Source organism: Macrobrachium nipponense, chromosome 4 (assembly GCF_015104395.2).
Source record: "Macrobrachium nipponense isolate FS-2020 chromosome 4, ASM1510439v2, whole genome shotgun sequence".
Taxonomy (NCBI): Eukaryota; Metazoa; Arthropoda; class Malacostraca; order Decapoda; family Palaemonidae; genus Macrobrachium; species Macrobrachium nipponense.
In genome coordinates this window covers 52453458-52472425 of record NC_061100.1, presented here as the reverse complement: position 1 = coordinate 52472425, position 18968 = coordinate 52453458, and the positions used below count along the sequence as shown (strand labels likewise).

At 37.8% G+C, this 18968-nt stretch overlaps 1 protein-coding gene across 5 annotated transcripts in view; it reads right to left on the bottom strand.

Annotated features, from left to right (window-relative positions):
• LOC135210928 (fat-like cadherin-related tumor suppressor homolog) overlaps nucleotides 1–18968 on the bottom strand; it is a 736096-nt gene that overhangs the window by 157216 nt on the left and 559912 nt on the right. For 4 of the 5 annotated variants that reach the window (XM_064243897.1, XM_064243900.1, XM_064243901.1 and 1 more), the window contains 5 exons: nucleotides 14555–15258; nucleotides 13953–14102; nucleotides 13306–13517; nucleotides 12650–12831; nucleotides 1911–1934 (listed from right to left, as the gene is read on the bottom strand). In XM_064243897.1, the coding sequence (XP_064099967.1) occupies nucleotides 1911–1934; nucleotides 12650–12831; nucleotides 13306–13517; nucleotides 13953–14102; nucleotides 14555–15258 (1272 nt within the window). The remainder of the gene's footprint in view (nucleotides 1–1910; nucleotides 1935–12649; nucleotides 12832–13305; nucleotides 13518–13952; nucleotides 14103–14554; nucleotides 15259–18968) is intronic. The other variant, XM_064243898.1, reaches the window with a different exon arrangement.

Below are 18968 nucleotides of genomic sequence, written 5' to 3'. Positions count from 1 at the left end.
TTACATTACTACTCTGTAGTTAGGGAACGTTCCATTCAAGGCAAACATTCTCGCATCATCAACTTCCAGAAAACAGTACATTACCGAGCAGTCCAATCTACCGTGCCTCAACACCACTGCTTATAAATTATTGTTATTATACATACTGCCTTCTTTATGATACAAGCTCGACAACTTCCTCGCTTTCCCTTTCGATTTCAAAGTTTACTTTTCCATATATAACCAAAACTGAATTCACGTTGGCACCTCTGTGTAAAGACCATTCTGGTCTACCCTGACGTTTTCGTTTCATTACGTTTAAAGCCTTGCCTGGGCATATCGAATTTAATGCTCATCAGCGAAGCACTAACCACTGATCGTTGTTCGAAAAGCGTAAACAGAAAAGCAAAAAGTGACGAGACCATCGCACCCAACTGCTTCTATCAGACCAATCGCATCGAATAACAATGGGAATGTCGAGCCCGAAACGGAAGCCCCAGGGCCAATTACGGTAATAACTTCGGCGCTAATCACTGTCGCAGCTCGGGAAAGCTGTTTCACAGTCACCTAATACAGACTACACGGGATTAAAGGGGGGGGGGGGGGTTGTATTGAGGACTGGTTTTCGTAGGGGTGCGGTTGGGGAGATCAATGTCATGGACACTGCTACGTTTCTAGAATAATATGAAGCCGTAAGGTACAGGGCGCAAATGCGGATCGCCTCTTCATTTCCTGAAAAACTGTAATTGGATAGGAACTACATGCAACAATTCTATGTACTTGTGAAACGTGGTGTGCGAGGTATGGCGAACAAATCAAAGGATATAATCTCTTGTTTATAGTCACGAAAACCTAAATATGTAGTCACACTTACTTTTTATAATGTATTTAATTCAGGCTGAATTGTATTAAGTGCATACAATTCCAGTGGGAGACGCAACTATTTCAGAAATCAAGCAATGATTCTCAGTCTAAGCATGACAAATCATTTTTAGCAGACGTCTGACGATCGCAACATTGTATCTATTGTCAATGCATGAATACATATCAAAAAAGGGCTTATAAACATGAGACTAAGTTTACATATTCACGCATGTGGCTGATCATGCAGATATGAGAAAATTTACAGCATCCATATACTTGACTACACTCCCACTTCGTATGTTAAATATGTTAAATTGTCCAGAAAATAAACTTCAAAAACATAAGATCTTTGACATGCAATAACACTTGAATATACTTGTTGAAATTCAAGTATATTCATGGGGAAGGGGAACGAATAAAAATTATATTCAAATATTTTTAAAATAGTAGAAATTTATATATCGTTGGAAAGCAACCAACGGCAGATTTCGACAATTACGAAAGATTTAATTTTCCAAACAATTTCCGACGCTCTCGTGGTCTCGCCATCACAAACAATTAAGAAGCCATCAATAAAAGGGAATTATGTAGTCACATGTCTTCCTATCCATTTAAGGAAATTTCGGCAAAGTTTGATCTATCTTTACCTTAGGTATATCATAATAAACAACATGAGAATCTGGAAGCTAAAACGCCGTATCAATGTTTCTAAGTTACCCGTCACAACAGTACCTGTCAATATCTCTCGAATCTTTATCATAATAGTGATACCTACTAGAGAGACTTTAAGAATGTTACTACCTCCCTTGTTAATAATGTTTGATTACCTTATGCAATTTAAATTAAGTTAATGAAAACGAAGTTGGTCAGTCCTAACAGAGTTTAGGTTTTGAACTCAATATTTTGGTGAAGCGATTCCATAATTATAAAAAAAAAAAACGAGTAGAGCCTTCTCATATCATACACAAGTATTACACACCAGCGCGATTCATTAAGATCATAAGCAGTGAAAGGGATAGCATCTCTCTTTGTGTCTATATACCATGATCATTGGCAATCATACTTACACTTCGATTCCACGCCATTCAAACCTGGGAAAAAGCAAGATTGAGACAGGCAATGAAACGATGAAGATCCAAAGCCATTAATGATAAGAGAAAAGAAATAAAAAAGAAGACTGATTTCACAAAAGGTTAGTCATTCTAGTGAAATGTCACCTGCCGTGGCATAACCATACTATAAGATGCATGAACACAGTTAGTACTTGTTAATCATATTGGCAACTGAACTGCAACTATGAAGGAGGAGATAACCCCAGTAGTATAAGTGGAAAAACTACGCTGCGATTTCGTAAGAAACTTTTAATGGAAATTCGTCGCCAGTGACATTTACCAGACTTTTAATACAGGTACAGGGTATGTTAACAGAAACAAAAGTCCTTTGATCTAAAATGACGTTGAATTACTTGTGGCCTTGCTATAAATACAGTTCCAGAACGCTGGTACTGTAATGCAGCCAGAAAATAAGAGCACAAAATTAATATAAGAACTCTGAAATAGCCATGAAAGACATCTTCATGTATTACTGAACACTCAATATTACGACAAATCAAGATAATATTCTAATCCATAAAGCACTCAAGATTATTAGGTAATTAATAACTAAATATACGATTAATTCATTCTAAAAGATAAAAGTATTTCTACACAATAAAACCATTAAATACAATCAATACATCTACAAATTAAATGACGTTGAAAAACAAGTTTCTAATACTAAACAATGAATTTTAGGTCTTAGTAGACGAAAATTTGTCTAAACACTTGACAATGTATCTAACAAACAGTAGTTAGATTCTTAACTAAATCTAATCTTTAAATAAATAAAAAGCATAAAACGTAAGACTTAAAGTACTTTACATGAAATATTAAGTTCAAGTATAAGTAAATTTATCACAGGACGTTACATATTGGGTCTATTACGTTGTAATAAATTATTTTCATTTACGGGCTACAAAGCCCACACTACTGACAATTTACTGAACCATACAAGATCCTAAGTGTTATGTAAAACTGGAAACAAAATACCTGGGTTCTATAGTATCTCATTTAAAGTTGAGGAAGTTGTATTATTACCCCATAAGAAATGATGAAGAACAATATAGGCAGTTATGTAGTCCTAATAGTTACATTACATTATACCGATGGAGTTAAATATATAAATTCCGTACATGACAAGGTTTATTTCCAAACTGACCCCACTGAGGATCCAATAAGTGGCACTGTGCCATTTGCAACAGGATCTGCTGTTACGGCATATCATTCCAACTGGAGCCAGCATGCGGCGACTAATCATTTCTATTAGAATCCAGCATGTGGCAACCTATTTTTTTATGCTGGATTCAGTTCGTGGCAACTTACTATTTCAAAGTGGAACTATGAACTGGGATTACACCATTACAAACTGAGTCCAATAAGTGGCTGTGTAATTTCAAGCTATATATTTTGCAGGTATCCAGTCAGCAGAAATATATCACTTAAAAGTAGGTCCGACGTGTGTCAGTCATTAGATCATTTTACTCCGCCTGGATACAGCTTCTGGCAATCTAAACTGGACAAATTTCGTATAATGTATTTTATATTGAACTGTGAAGCGCTTCCAACAAAAGACATGGCACTGCTGGAGACTAGGTAATAAATTAGTAAACATGAATTCAGATGAAATTTTGATATTTACGATTTTCTCACTACATGAACACCACCGAAGGGTACGAAATAAATGTTCGTAAGAAGCGTCTCGCTATACGATTTGGGATTCAAATCTATAATGAAAAAATGGAAGCAAATTTAAAAAATGTTTTTCTTTTTCGTTTTTGTTTGTCAACGCTGGCTTTCTTCATAAAATATCAATACATAAACCAGTAAACTGAATAGGCGACGACATGAAAGTAAAAATAATAACTAGACGTAGTTCCGCGTTTGCAAAAGAAATCTGAACAAAAAATCATATTGACGAGAACAAACAGACAGCGCCGTAATGAAGGCATCCAGACGCAGTAACTGATTATAATAATCATTATCATTTATACAAATTTTGCTTTCTGCTGTATATCATTTCCAACTACCCGCCTCCTTCCTTCACACTTGCCGGCATCGCAAAACGAATACGAAATTAGCTTGCATTGTAAATGGCTATTTTAATATTTGAACCGTTTCCACAATCCAGCACCACCCGTAAAATGTTTTGAACATAGTCTAAGATAAGATATTATCAACGAAACAAAAATGATTTATATATATAAAAACTTGTTTTTGTTCTTTAATCCACCGATAGAATCATTCGAGCTGCAAGAGAGAAAACGAACACCCTGTTTCATGATGGTGTGAGGCAATTGACATTTCGATCAATATCTATCTAAATCACTCATTAGACCTATACTGCCTATCCATTACCTTCAGGAAGCCTTTGGTTTCTGTAGAAATGTTAATCTAGAAAAATTTCTGTACAAGGCAATCGAATAGTCCGGCAAATAGCAAATTACGGATTAATATTGTGTGAGTGTGCTTTTTTTTTTTTTATTCCACTTAGCTCGGGATTTATGATTATGGGTGAGATGGCATCGCCCATCCATAAGGAGAGTTTATTAGGGAGATCAAACGTATGTCGATTTCATTCACTGGGAGACTTGAATGATTACATCCCTAAGAGTAAAGCTGTCATCTCAGTAGATCATAAGAAGCCTAATGCCAAATAAAACGCAACTGTAATATCTTACACCAGGAGAGATATTATACATATACATACATAAATACATACATACACACATTATGTATATATATATATATATATGTATATATGTATAATGTACATATATATACGTACATATATCTGTGTGTATGAGTATGATTGTACGGGTGCCTTCTTGATGCAATCTAGCAACTTACATACGCTCATAAAAGTAAAATAAAAACTGTTATAAGATTACATTTCAATTATATCTGCAATCCTCTTCTTTCCCACCGTTATCCCTACATTAAGGGGTCGGTTGCCTGATGCGCCTTCTCCTCTGCCTTCGTTCAAAGACATCATCAGGCATTGTTTATTGTTTGGCAAAGGGGTTTTTACGACCGCATGCACTTGCTGTCATCAACCACATTTATTGGCAGTGGGCCTAACATTTTACTTAAAAAGTATGACTGTAAGACATCCTTTTCCACAGTTATTGGTAGTGTGCCTCATCTTTACTAAAAAGTGAGACTGTAAGGCAGCAGCTGTCCTTTTAGTCGCCTTTTACGACACGTAGGACCTACGGTGGTAGTATTCTCGCACTCCTACCACAGGATTAAATTATATTTGCAATCCTGAATCCTTAACTTTTAAGACTACAGTATAAATGCATTTCATTACCTTATTCCGTACTTACATTATGCAAACGGAATTCAAGTCGTTTGCTATACACGACTCCATGCTTGAATCAGTGTCTCAGTCACATGATTTGGAAACCCAAGCTGGGGGGAATCTGGCTTCTGTTCCTGTCCTTATAACAGATTCATTTCCGCGTCTCTCAAACGCTAAAATAATCAGACGATGATATTTTGATCACATTTAAACTCATAATTGGAAAAAAACGGTTTACGGGCTGCGCGAGAGTAAAAGCCCATGCTGGCATAAGGCCAACTTTAACTAAAAGAAATAGTACATCCTTTCACGAAATGCCTGGAATTTACGATCGCATGGAAGAATAACAATTTAGCGTCGGTATTGTCGTCTCTAATAAAGAGCCAGAACAAAAGGAAACTTTCCAGTAACTTCAGCCCGGAAGACGTAAGCCGTTGGGCGAACGGGTGGGGGTGGGTGGGTGGAAGGAGGGAGGGGAGTAAAAAGTTGCGAGGAAATTGGCCCTTGTATTCAACCAGGAAATTCTGGAAACGACTTCCATGTCCTGGAAATCCCGGGCTCCTCACAAATTTCTGGCCAAAGCCCCAGAGGACACGTGGTATCAGCTGCGCTGTGATAACGCTAAGTTCGAATATACTCTCCAAGTTCTGGACTGCAAAAAAAACATCTTGGAAAGACGCTGAGGGAACTTTCCCAGAAAGAAGCAACTTCCATCTACGACAAAATGTTCCATTTGGAAGTTCGGCATTGCCTGTAAGTAACAGTCACTCAGACATTCCGTACAAATTCCCGCATTGTCCTTTGCCACAGAAGACTATCTGCTAAGAGGAAGAATGAAAAACTCGTCTCTAAAATATCGCCTCTGATGAAAATATATTCAGACCAAAAATGTATCAATAATTTTCGTAAAAGAGGGGAATATCATTCAGCAACGACAAAACTACTCTCCAAGAAAGATGAAGATATTCTTCATTCAAGACTAAAATATTCCTAATAGCAAAAATACATGCGTTTTCCTTTGAATATTTAAATACTGTTCTGACAGACATCGCTCAAGGAGCATTCACACCAGTTCAGCAATGAAATAATGTAACGTAACCCCTATCTTCATTTGACCTCAGACCTGATCTGCACGAACTACTAAATACACCGGCAAACCAGGGAGTTCATTTGAAAAATTCGGCGCCGTCACCCAAATCTGTTTTTGTGGAAACTTTCCATAACCACCGCAGTTTTACAGCATGCAATGAGACGATAAGAGCACAAGGGTCATGTAACTGAAATCCAGTTTCTCCCGTTGCACAGGCACGCATTAGTTTTCTGAACATTTTGAAGAAAGTGAAAGTCCAAAAATACGAGATATAAAACGACCACACGTAAAACAAAAACTTCTCATAACAAAGACGCGATAATCAACGGAGATGAAACGGACAAAGGAACGAACAATCAAACAAAGCACCGCTTCCCCTATCTTCCGATTCCGAGATAATGAGATACGCCCCGGTAATCATACGCAAACTCGCTCTTGGGAGAAGTAACATTAGTCTCCCCGGTGTGGATAAATGACAACATAGGTTCATCCTAATTCCCTGCAACCTATTGTTGAAATGGGGTTTGGAAGATGACACAAAACACTCACAGTAATTGCTCTGTATTAACGGGAACATCAAAGAGTGCCATTCATTTGTGAACTGCGTCACGCGCGCGCACAAGTGCGTGGCCAAGTTTACCTGCTGGTGGGAAAAGGAGCTTGGTGAAGTCAATGATGACATGTGCGATGTCTGTGTGTGTGCCAGAGGGACACTTGTTTCATGCAGGTTCAGGAAAATAAGAACACATGATTATCTTCAAGAGCTTTCCATTACCGAGAGCATTAAAAGTCTTTTTAATAATGCTTTCAGAGAAGTTGGCTTTTTAGGATAGATTTTCTTTCAGCAAATAAAAGCAAAACAAATGACGTACGTATCGAAATCGGGCTTTTCTTCTGCTTGTGTGTATATACTATTTAAATTCATCCCTAACTTTCTATCTATTAAAATTAATTTTATTTACTTATTAAATACTTTATTTATATTACTTTTTCAGTATAACGGCAACTGATTTATTTAGGTTTTCCGTGAAGTAATTCTCGATTTCTTTTTTTTCAGCAGCAAATCGCCAGAAGTAAATTTCTCGGAGAAGGCTGAATCAATGAGTTCATTTTGCTTCTGCCAAATTATGAATTATTCTCTCAGCTTCCTCTATTTTACAACGCGCATCCTGGTTTAGTTTATCCTGGTTTAGTTTTCCTTACTTTACGGTGCATCTCCTTTAGTCATCTTTCTTTTTCGTTATGAATCTCTAGTTAACTTTTTTTGTTACTCGGATTTCTCTTAAATACCTCCTATGCATTACAAATCGTCCGCCGTTTCCTAGATTCTGCAAATAAATTCGTAAAAGCTCTGTTTCTCATTTTGCATCTCCCAAATATACGTAGATATTCTAGGTCATTTATCTTTCTACCACGTTAGACCGTTAAGTCCACCAATTTAACATCTGAGGTCGAAGTTTGGGTGTCAAAGCTGATTTGTTGCACGGTGACCAGAGAGATCTAGTAGATACCTCAGAAGAAAAAAAGTCCCCATGAATCTCACAGTTTTTTTTTTTTTTTTTTTTCAAAATTCAAGATGGCGACCATTAAAGGCATGAATTTTGAATGACTAAATCTACATAACTTGTGAACTGTTGAGCTTAGGATCTTATTTTTGGTGTCTAAACTTCATGTTTTCTGACCCAAGGAATTCGGTGATGGACGCGGTGTTGGTTTGTCTTGATGACTAGGTTGAACCATTTGACATCGGAAGCAACTCTAGAATGCTTACATCGTGAAAATGATTTCCCTTATGCTTTATTAAGGGTTAAAGACATAAATAAATATTAATATTTACTAAACAACCATACCACAGATCTTCCCCTTTTATGAGGAGTTTGTCGGTTAAAGATTCTTCCCTTCAAGGTACCTTGGATTTACAAGACGTACATTTATGCTAAAATATATGTGCTACAGACGAAAGGATAATTGTGAAAGAACCCCTCTCTCGAAGGTGAAGATCTCTGCTTCAGGAGATGTCTGCTAATATTCAGTGCTTCAACCAATGACAATGATGGACATTGAATAAGTCTAAAAATTCCGTTGCTGCACTGTATGATGAACGATGTTTTATGCGATACCTATACACTCACATATTTGATTTCTTATACCAGTACTGACAGCCGTAGATACAAACAGCAATTTTTCAGCAAAATTGTTATTGAAATATTATTTTTCAAACAATTCCATTATAATGAGCAAATGTTACTAATTTATGTCGCAAATATACAGCTGGGGGCAATTAATAATGCCATCACCGAATTTATTGGGTCAGGAAACATAGCTAGACACCAAAAATACAATCCTAACTGCAACAGTTCACAAGTTATGCAGATTTAGTAAATTCATGCCTCCAATGGTCGCCATCTTGAATTTTGGAAAACACCCCCATGGGATTCGTGTGGATTTTTTTTTTCTGAGGTATCTACTAGATCTCTCGAGTCACTGTGCACAAAAAATCAGCCTTAACACCAAAACTACTACCTATTGGCCATATTTCAGCTAAATTTTGTGGACTAGTTCTACTCTTTTCGGAAAGTGTCCGCATTGTAACTTTTCAAGTGATACACGTCGTAACAGAACTGATTCGCTCCCTGAACTACTCTATTCAGTTATGATTCTTGACTTTCAAATATAGAAGCAGTACTGCCACATTCAGGCGCCCTGCTCTCTCATTGCTCTGCATATTTATAGAACTTCGATATTACTTCCTTTTCACGAGCAAGCATTCTTTGAGGCGGATGCCTGCTGAGAGAGTTAATATATTGCTTATTTTAACTTCCGTAATAACGCAAGATTATGAACAACATAAATCATTTATATCTTGAAGTATAAATCTATCTTTCATAAATCTGACCATCAGTTTTTTCTCTATTGTACATTTAGAATCTCCAGTCATTTTCTCTCTTCTACATCACAAATATCTTTCCCAGTTTACTCTCTTTTACCGCCCGTCTTTGTCAGCTAATGCTCTTTTTCTTTATGAGTCTCTTCCCCAGTTTCCTCGTTGCTACATAAAGAATCTCTCCCTCAATATTGTCTCTTCGCCGCTATAAATTTCTATGGCATTTTTCTTTCCTCCACGTTATGGGTGGCTTCTTCAACTTTCTCCTTTCTCTGTTAAGAATCCCTTCTATATTTTTCTCATTTGACGTTATGAGCCTCACCACCAAGGCCGTTCCACGAACATTATTAATATTGCCCATCAACTGATTTTTATCTTCAGCGTTATCAACCTTCCCTAGATACGCAGTATACCTGGCCTCTTATTCCAATGACCTCAAAAGCCTCTTCGCTTCCTCTCACTCTCTGCCCTTTCGTTCAGACTCGTCAAACTGACCTGGGTGACTTATTCAACCGGAGAAATAATTCAGCGTTTCCCCTGCATCTATACTATTCGTCAGCGCACAAACAATTTCGCTTTTCCATCGTTTTTGGAGATATTTTCACCAGCACGTCTGCTGAATTAAAATTCTATTTACCTCATCAATACTCTATTCGTACCAGGTCCCACTGCCTCCAGTACAGGTGGCTCTTCCCCAGGAAAAAAAAAAGTGAGGACAATAGTTCCACAATATTATAGTTTTAATTGCGGCACAACACTCAAATGTCATGAGTCAACCAAAAGCAGCTTTATTAAGTTTCAATGTGTTAGTTTCGCGTTTCTCTCTCTCTCTCTCTCTCTCTCTCTCTCTCTCTCTCTTCTCTCTCTCTCTCTCTCTCATGCATAGGCATACACTTTTTGCAGTGTTTTCTGTCATTCGTCTAAATATAGCAGACATGCCGTCTTCCTATTCTCGAGAACCAACAGCAGGGCCTGAACCCTATCAATAACCGGGCTCCCGAAAACAGAGGAGCGCATTGTGCTTTATATAGAGATCTCCCTTGAGCGAAACAATACAATCCAGTCCTTTTCAGTTCGTCGTAACAAGCCAATAGCAGATACATTCAATCCTCGTAACTCTTCGTTAACAGAGTAAGCAAAGAGACGGTTTATTTTAACAGCTTTCCAATCTATTTTATACAACTCGCTTAGTAAACCGACTCTCCTGTCTTTTCAGTGATGACTGAACTTGGCGATAGTGATAACACTTCAATCACGTTCATTTACTTACTTTCTGATTATTGTTTAGTTAGCTGAACAGTTAATTTATTCGCTGAATTTCATTATGAATTTTATCAAAAATGTGACTTAAGTCGAAACAGCTTGATGTGAATGTCTTAATTATTCCACAAAATCCAAAAGGCTTTTCATCGTAAAATACATTTGTTCATGACCACGAGGAGAAGAGAACTACTGAAGTACGCACACACACGCACATATGTGTGTGTGCACGCGGGCGTGTGCGTAATTCTGTGGATCTTTTCCCCTTGTGGTTTGTATTTCTACAGAGTCGATGTATCTCTTTTTGTCGAAGGAATTAGAAATATATATACGTATACACTATATGTATATATATACACTGGAACAAAAGCGATACATCTACTTTGTGGAAATGTGCAATCCTTGAATTACAACTTTCAATGGCAATTTCTTTTTTTCATACATACACACAAACATACACACACATATGTGCGCGTGTGTGTGTATGAAAAAAAAAAAGAATTTGTCATTGAAAGTTGTAGTTCAAGGATTACAAATTTCCACAAAGTAGATGTATCGCTTTTATGCCAGTGTGCATTATATAATATATATATATATATATATATATATATATATATATATATATATCATATTATCTATATATATATATATATATATCAGTATATATATATATATATATAATCAGCCGTTGCTAGACCACTGCAGGACAAAGGCCTCAGACATATCCTTCTATTCCCTTCTGTTTATGGTCTTTCTATGCCAGTCTATACCCGCAAATTTTCTTAGCTCGTCAATCCATCGTCTTTTCTTCCTTCCCTTGCTTCGTTTGCAATCTCTAGGGTCCCATTCTGTTATTCTTTTTGTCCATCTATTAGCTGACATTCTCATATGTTCTGCCCACGTCCATTTCTTTTTCTTACTTATTATTAGAATATCCTCTACTTTAGTTTGCTCTCGTATCCATGTTGCTCTTTTTCAGTCTCTTAGTGTTATTCCCATCATTATTCTTTCCATGGCTCTTTGAGTTGTAACTAGCTTATGATCTAAGGCTTTAGTAAGACTCCAGGTTCCTGATGCATAAGTTAATACTGGTAGGACCATCTGATTAAATACTTTTTTTTCTTTTTAGAGAAAGTGGCATTTTACTTTCCATAATCTCATTTTGTTTACCAAAAGCTCTCCATCCCATGCTTATCCTTCTTTTAGTTTCGGTCTCATGTCCTGGGGAAAGTCTGCATTTTCATTGGACATTATCTTAGTTTTACTCATATTCATTTTCAGTCCAACATTTCTGCTTTCTCTATTCAAATATTCTGTCATCTTTTTTAATTCCTTCCCTGATCCACTGAGTAGAACTATGGCATCTGCAAATCTTTAGTTGTTAAGGTATTCCCCAGTAATGTTAATTCCTACATTTTCCCAATTTTGATTCTTAATAACTTCTAGGCACGCTGTGAATAATTTAGGAGAGATGGGGTCTCCCTCTCTAACTCCTTTCTCAATCGGAAATTTCTCAGTCTTTATGTAGTTTTAGGATTGCTGTACTGCACGTATAGAATCTTCAATCGTTCTAACATAAGACTCACTTATTCCTTGCTTTTGAAGAGCTTTCATTACTGCTGAAGTTTTGACAGAACCAAAGGCTTTCTCATAGTCTACAAATGCCATGCATAGTGGTTTGCCATACTCTGTTGATTTTTCCTTTAGCTGGTTAATTACATGGATATGGTCAGTTGTTGAATACCCGCTTCTAAAACCTGCCTGCCCTCTTGGTTGATTAAAGTCTAGCTGTCTTTCTATTCGGCCTAATGTGATCTTCGTAAATATTTTCTTTATTACTGAGATTAACTTATTGGGCGGTAATCTTCCAGGTCTTTTGAGTCTTCCTTTTTGTGAATTAATATATATATATATATATATATATTATAATATATATATAGATATATATATATATATATATATATGTCTAATACTACTCTGTAGAAATCTGTGACCCTTGAACTACAAGCTGCAATGACCAATTTCTTTCTTTCTACAACCAGGCTTTGGTATTCATCTCCACTCCAGTTTTTCCAGACATAACTTTTCGTCCTTAAAGCGGCAGGTGTATCGCCTAATTCTCTTTTGTCCTAAATAATAAACAAGTTGAAGAAATGCCTTGAAAATGAACTTACCAGTGGCATAGTCAAGGGCAAAGAGTTCCTCAGCGTTTCCAGCGACGATCGTGTACATGATGGGATCCGCTGAAGGACTCTCAGCCTCCACTCTCACGACGGGCGTTCCCTTGGGGGCGTCCTCATTGATAGAGACGGCATACCTCGCCGAGGAGAAGATGGGCCCCTCTGCCGACACCACCCTGTGCCAGTGGCAATAATAACCATAGCGTAAATTCAGTGGAGAGAGAGAGAGAGAGAGAGAGAGAGAGAGAGAGAGAGACTATAATATCTGACATATAATTGCTTCCAAAATTTACGACACTGTCTCGACAGTTATCACCGTTGTTGACCATCTCCACCGTAATATCATTATTTCCGTTAATAATAGTAACAACGACAGTTGAAAAGGAAACCCACAAAATTACTGTGTATAACGTGTTTACTTATAAGTATTTACATTTTATTTTACTCAACACTTGACCCAGGCTGACAACCTACACATCTCGTGAAAAAGGGCCATAGATAGGGCCTGGAAGTATTCGAGTGTTGAGTAAAATAAAATGTAAATACTTATAAGTAAACATGTTATACACAGTAATTTTGTGGGCTTCTTTTTCAATCTTCCGAAGAAAACTGAAAGATGTTTTTGTTTGGTTTAACAACGACAGTCTTACCTGATCATCACATGCGCCTGAGAGCTGAGGGGCTGCTTGCCCCCATCGTACGCGGCGACAGTGAGGCTGTAGGTCTTATCGGCCACCATCAGCGACTGCTTCAGAGAAATCTCTCCCGACTTCTTGTTTACAGCGAAGAGCTCGCCACTCCCTCTTACCAATTCATAGCGGACTGAGCCGAAATCCTCTGCGTCGGCGTCTACAGCTCGCACCTTCATGAAGAGAAGTGGGAAGTCCTTTATGATGCTTTGCTGCAGGAAAAGGGCTGGTTCGAATTTTTATAACAAACATTTGCCAAAACTAATCCTTCAGCTGAGGGGGAAAATGATACGTGTTAGATCTTTCTCAGTATGACATCCCTTCTTTACGGAAGTCAAATTCTTTCAAAATAATACACATTTAAACTTACTATAAAGAACAAATCCATAAATGAATAGTGAGAGGATAATATGTTGAACCTTAAAAAAAAAAAAGAATTTGGGCAAAACAACAATCGTATTTCCCGAGAGGTCTCAAGTGATAGGGAGACATTTGTATGCAAATCTAACGGGTCTCGTTAAGAGCTCGTGCTCTACCTAGGAGAAACCCAGGGCCCATTTGGCGTGAATCCAATGGACCGGAATTAGAGAAAGAGTCTCTGTGATTACCTTCGTGACGACGTGTCCTCTTTCGGCAGACGTGGAGACGAGCGCGATGTAAGGCTGATTGACAAAGATGGGCTCATTATCATTCACATCCATTACCACCACGTGAACCAGGACATGTGCAAGGTTGGTCGGCTCTTCTGCATCCTTCGCCTTTAATGATGGAGAAAGAGAAAAGAAAAAAAAAACAATGCCTGAAGAGGTCAGTAAAAAAAAAAAAAAAAAAAAAAAAAAAAAAAAGGCAAATCCTACTGCAACACCACCGCCAACATAAAAAAAAAAGGTCTCGTCGTTCCAAGATGTATCGGAATCGGTTCCTCCCATTTGCATGTGGAAACAGGGTTGGTAAAGTAAGACCAAAGGCCTCTTCGCTCTTAAATAACTTTCTGAGTTAGCCAGCGCTCTAGATAGTAGACATACTGCAGAGTCATGAAAGTTATCGCAAGTCTCTGATGTAAGGAACACATTTCTCAGCGAAATCAGCATGTTTACGATTCGTCCGATAAAAAGGAATTAAGGACAACGTTAAATTTAAATGAGATGACGATTAACTTGTATTACTCTGTCAGAGAAATAATAAGCAAACGGAGAACGGACGCACTCACCTGAATAACTAGGGTATAGTGGTCCTTTTCTTCGCGATCAAAGGGCTTTCCAGTGGTTTTGACGATTCCCGCCGTCGGTCTGATTTCGAAAGTATCAATCGGGTTGAGGATCGAATACTCGATGTGGTGATTGAGATTCTGGCCTTTGACCCCGACGGCAACCAAGTTCACTTCCTTAGTGGAGTTCTCAAAGACGTTGGCGAAATACTTGTCCTGTGTGAAGACGAGGGTGGATGGAGGCGCCTCCAATACTGTGATTTCAGCCGTGGCTGTGGACGTCAAGGCACCATCTGTTGCTTTAAGGGTGAGGTTGTAATGGCTCCTTAGGTTCAATTGGTCCCTGACATACAAGCACCTGCTTGAATCGTCGAAGGCGAAACGCTTGGTCTCATCCCCGTCGACGATGGAGTATTTCATTGGGGGCTTTTCGGCGTCCTTGTAACGGTCTCTGTCGGACTCCTCCTCCCCCTCAGGACGGTTGATACAAAGGACGCGAACTCCCACGTAAGTGGGGAGATAGAGTTCAGTGGAGTAGTAAGGCTGGGAAAACGCCACGGGCGGAGCGACTACACTCCTGACGGTGACGACAACGGAGGCGGGCGCAACGCATTCCCGCTTGGGGTCTCCTCCATCGATAGCCCAGACGCTGAAGGGAACTGTCATTCCGGCAACATCTTCTAAATTGCCCGAAACCCTAACGGCCCCTGCGGGAGGAGTGGGAGACAAGAAATATAATTAAGGAGAAGTTCATTAATAAAGGACAACATTACCCAACTTCTGCTCAATATCTCGAGAAAATTGTTTTCCTTTTTATGGATTAATGGCGTTCCAGGTCTGGAAATGGAAAAGACACAAGACACAAAATTAATAAAAAATTAAGGGCCCAGCCGACAGCAAAGACAAAAAGGGTGACGATGAAAAGGACATAGAGAGAAACAGCAGTGGAGAGAGAGAGAGAGAGAGAGAGAAGAACCACATGTAATAAAAAGTATTAAAGATACAGTATTAACATGAAATGTATGTTCGTTACACACAAAAATAATTGCACACAACAAAGAGGATGACAAACAGACAACGCTTAAACATCCTTGAAATTGTCATATCAACAGGATACAATAAACTAGTAAAGAAGGTCCTTTCTCTCTCTCTCTCTCTCTCCTCTCTCTCTCTCTCTCTCTCTCTCTCTCTCTTACACAGACAAAAGGATTATATACTCCTAAAAAATAGTCCTCGTACCGAGAGATACACAGAGAGACCCATGACTTTGAGTGATTGTTAATACGGACGGGCCGCTCGGAAAGAATGGACGACGGTTAAATTTAAGCGTCATATAGAAAAAGTTTGGAGGAGGGTCCTCGTAGGTTATTAATGGAAGTTCCCCTTCCGTGGTTTCATTATACTTTAATGAACTTCGCCATCATCCCATGGGGCCTTCCGGGTTTGTGAGGAGGAATCAGCTTGCCGCTACTTAGCTCGTTCCCATTTTCCAGTGACTTTCATCACGTTGCAAAATGAGGTTGAGATGATGCCTGTTAGTTAGGAGGATGCCAATGGAACGGGCAAATCAGTCCTAGTGACTCTCCTTGACCAGAAGGCAAGCAAAGAGATGTAAAGGTAAACCGATCAGAGTGGGGTCTGACTCCAGGAATTCACAGATTCCCTGCTTGAAAGACAGGAAAGCATGTCACTTGGAGATACTTCCAACGGCGTATGACAGAGAGGCAAGAAAAAAGAAGATAACTGCAAGAGAAAAAGCATGTCAGAGGAATCCCCAAAGGATGGAAAATTGGCAGCCAGAAGGAAAGATTATATAAAATATTTCTTGAAAAATTGATTCGCAAAAAAGAAAGGGAATAAGATTATAAAGAAGTGAAAATGTGAACTAAAGGATAAATGACCACAAAAAAAGAGGAAAAGACGAAAAGAATACTAAACTAATATGCAAAGGACATAATACAGCTTATTAATATACAGATGTAGAGTATACTACAGCACAACATACATACACACACATATATAAATAAATAAATAAATAAATAAACATAAAATATATATATATATATATATATATATATATATATATATATATATATATATATATATATATATATATATATATTATGACGACCCCAAAAAATAATAATAATAAGATGGAAGAGGATAGGAAAATGAGAAAAGTGAACAAAGACAAAAAGAGGAGCCTTTACAAGAAATGAATGCAACAAAGCTAGAAAAGTAGAGATAATCTGGCAGAAAAAGAAAAATTACGTAGAATGCACACACTAAAAGAAGAAGTAAACTCTAGGTTGGCAAACGTTCCGTTGTTGGGCGGTTTTAGTGCAATCAAAAAGCTACGATTTCACGTATTGCCATTCAACTTTTATTATTTCTGAGATCAAAATGCTAACTTGGGTACCATCAACCACTCCATGCATACTTTTGAGGGGAAAGGAACCATGCTACTTTTGAGGGGAAGGAGTACTTGGAAATATATTTATTCAATTCCCACAGAATCGAATAAAAACACGTTCATCACAGAAAGTTTTGAAGCATTGCAAAATTTTACAAATTTGAACTACACTCTAGGATGTTTTTACTAAGACGCAACCACATTTCCAATTCATGTTTTCACATAGAGAATAACAAACTGAAATAGTGTTCATGCATATATATATATATATAGTATATATATATATATATATATATATATAATATATATATATTATATTATGCACAAACAAACACACACACACACACTAGCAGACCAACCCGGTGCTGCCCGGGAAATCTCTGATTACAACTGATAAACTATTCTCTCTCTCTCTCTCTCTCTGGGGCTGAACTTGGAATAAAAAGGCTTCAGGAGTGTCACTATTCACCTCAGCAACATCAAAAACTAAGTATTAGACACTAATATCTGTCGTGTTTGGTTAATCTTACATGTCACCCCACTTCCCACCCACTTCTCACCCGCCCCCCCCCCCTTCCTATAAGGACTGAACTTGGACTTGAAGGGCATCAAGAGTGTCACTATTCATCTTAGTGATCTCGAAAACTATGATTTAGACACTAATATCTGTCATTTTTCCTTATCTTTATATGTCACCCCCTTCCCACCCTATTCCCATCCCCCTCTCTGTGGAAGTGAACTTGGACTTAAAAGAGCATCCGGACGATTACTATCTTCTAAGCAACCTAGAAAATTATGTATTAAACACTAATATCTGTCATTTTGGTTAACCCCAAATCAGGGCTGATCTTGGACTTTAAGGGCATCAGGAGTGTCACTATTCTTCTCAGCAACCTAAAAAACTATGGATTAGACATTATTATCTGTCGTTTTCTGTCATTTTTACATATCCGCCCTTCCCACACACACCCCCGCCCCCTTTGGTGCCAGTGATGCCTTAACCCCAGGGTCCATTCCCAGATGGTAAGTAGTATGTATACCCCGTTTGGTTGAAATTGCTCAGACTTTCAGTGTATGTGGAACGTATACACTCAAACATACACACACACACACACACACACACACACACACACACATATATATATATATATATATATATATATATATTGATATATATATATATATATATATTAATACTGTTTATAAAAGAGTAAGCTGGAGCCAACAAAAAAGAACGGACAAGAAAAACAATTTACGCTCTTCCCAGTGTTCCTTGGTTCCTCGAATTCAAAAAATAAAATAAAACATTCCTTATCACCTTAAATCTTTACCATTTTTACCTTCGCATCTGTTCACTATACCAAATGGCATTCATGCAAGGAACTGAACTTTTACATAAGTTATCCACATAAGTAAACATTTTCATAAATTATTCTCCATATCATGTGTAAACTAGGGCTAGTGAGTCGGTGCACGGATCAATGATAATTCTGATTTTTTAGATTTATCAATTAAATCAAAGCTGTTCAATTTAAAAACCGTCTCTCTCTCTCTCTCTCTCTCTCTCTCTCTCTCTCTCTCTCTCTCTTATAACGTAATGTATTTGCCCTTTCGTATTTATGGATGCATGAGATCATTTGCTTAACGCTGCAAAAAAATACATGATTATTATACAGACACACACACACATACACACACTTCAGTTGTCTACACATATATGTTAGTGAATAAAGACTTTAAACATAAAAACACATGGATCTAAGGAATAAAATAGGAAAAGGAAGAGATGAAGAATGAAAAGAATGCAGTTCAGTGTCAGCGGAGTGGGAATTTTAAAGTTGATGAATGTAAAGGATTGGAGAAAGAGGTAGAAATGGAAGCTACGACAACAGAATTGATATAAACATGAGAGACATTTTGGAACTGATAGTAGAGGTCGTAAGGATACCAATTATGACGCTGATAATGTTTTCTTGCAGTTAAAAAATATAATTGTAGTTAAAA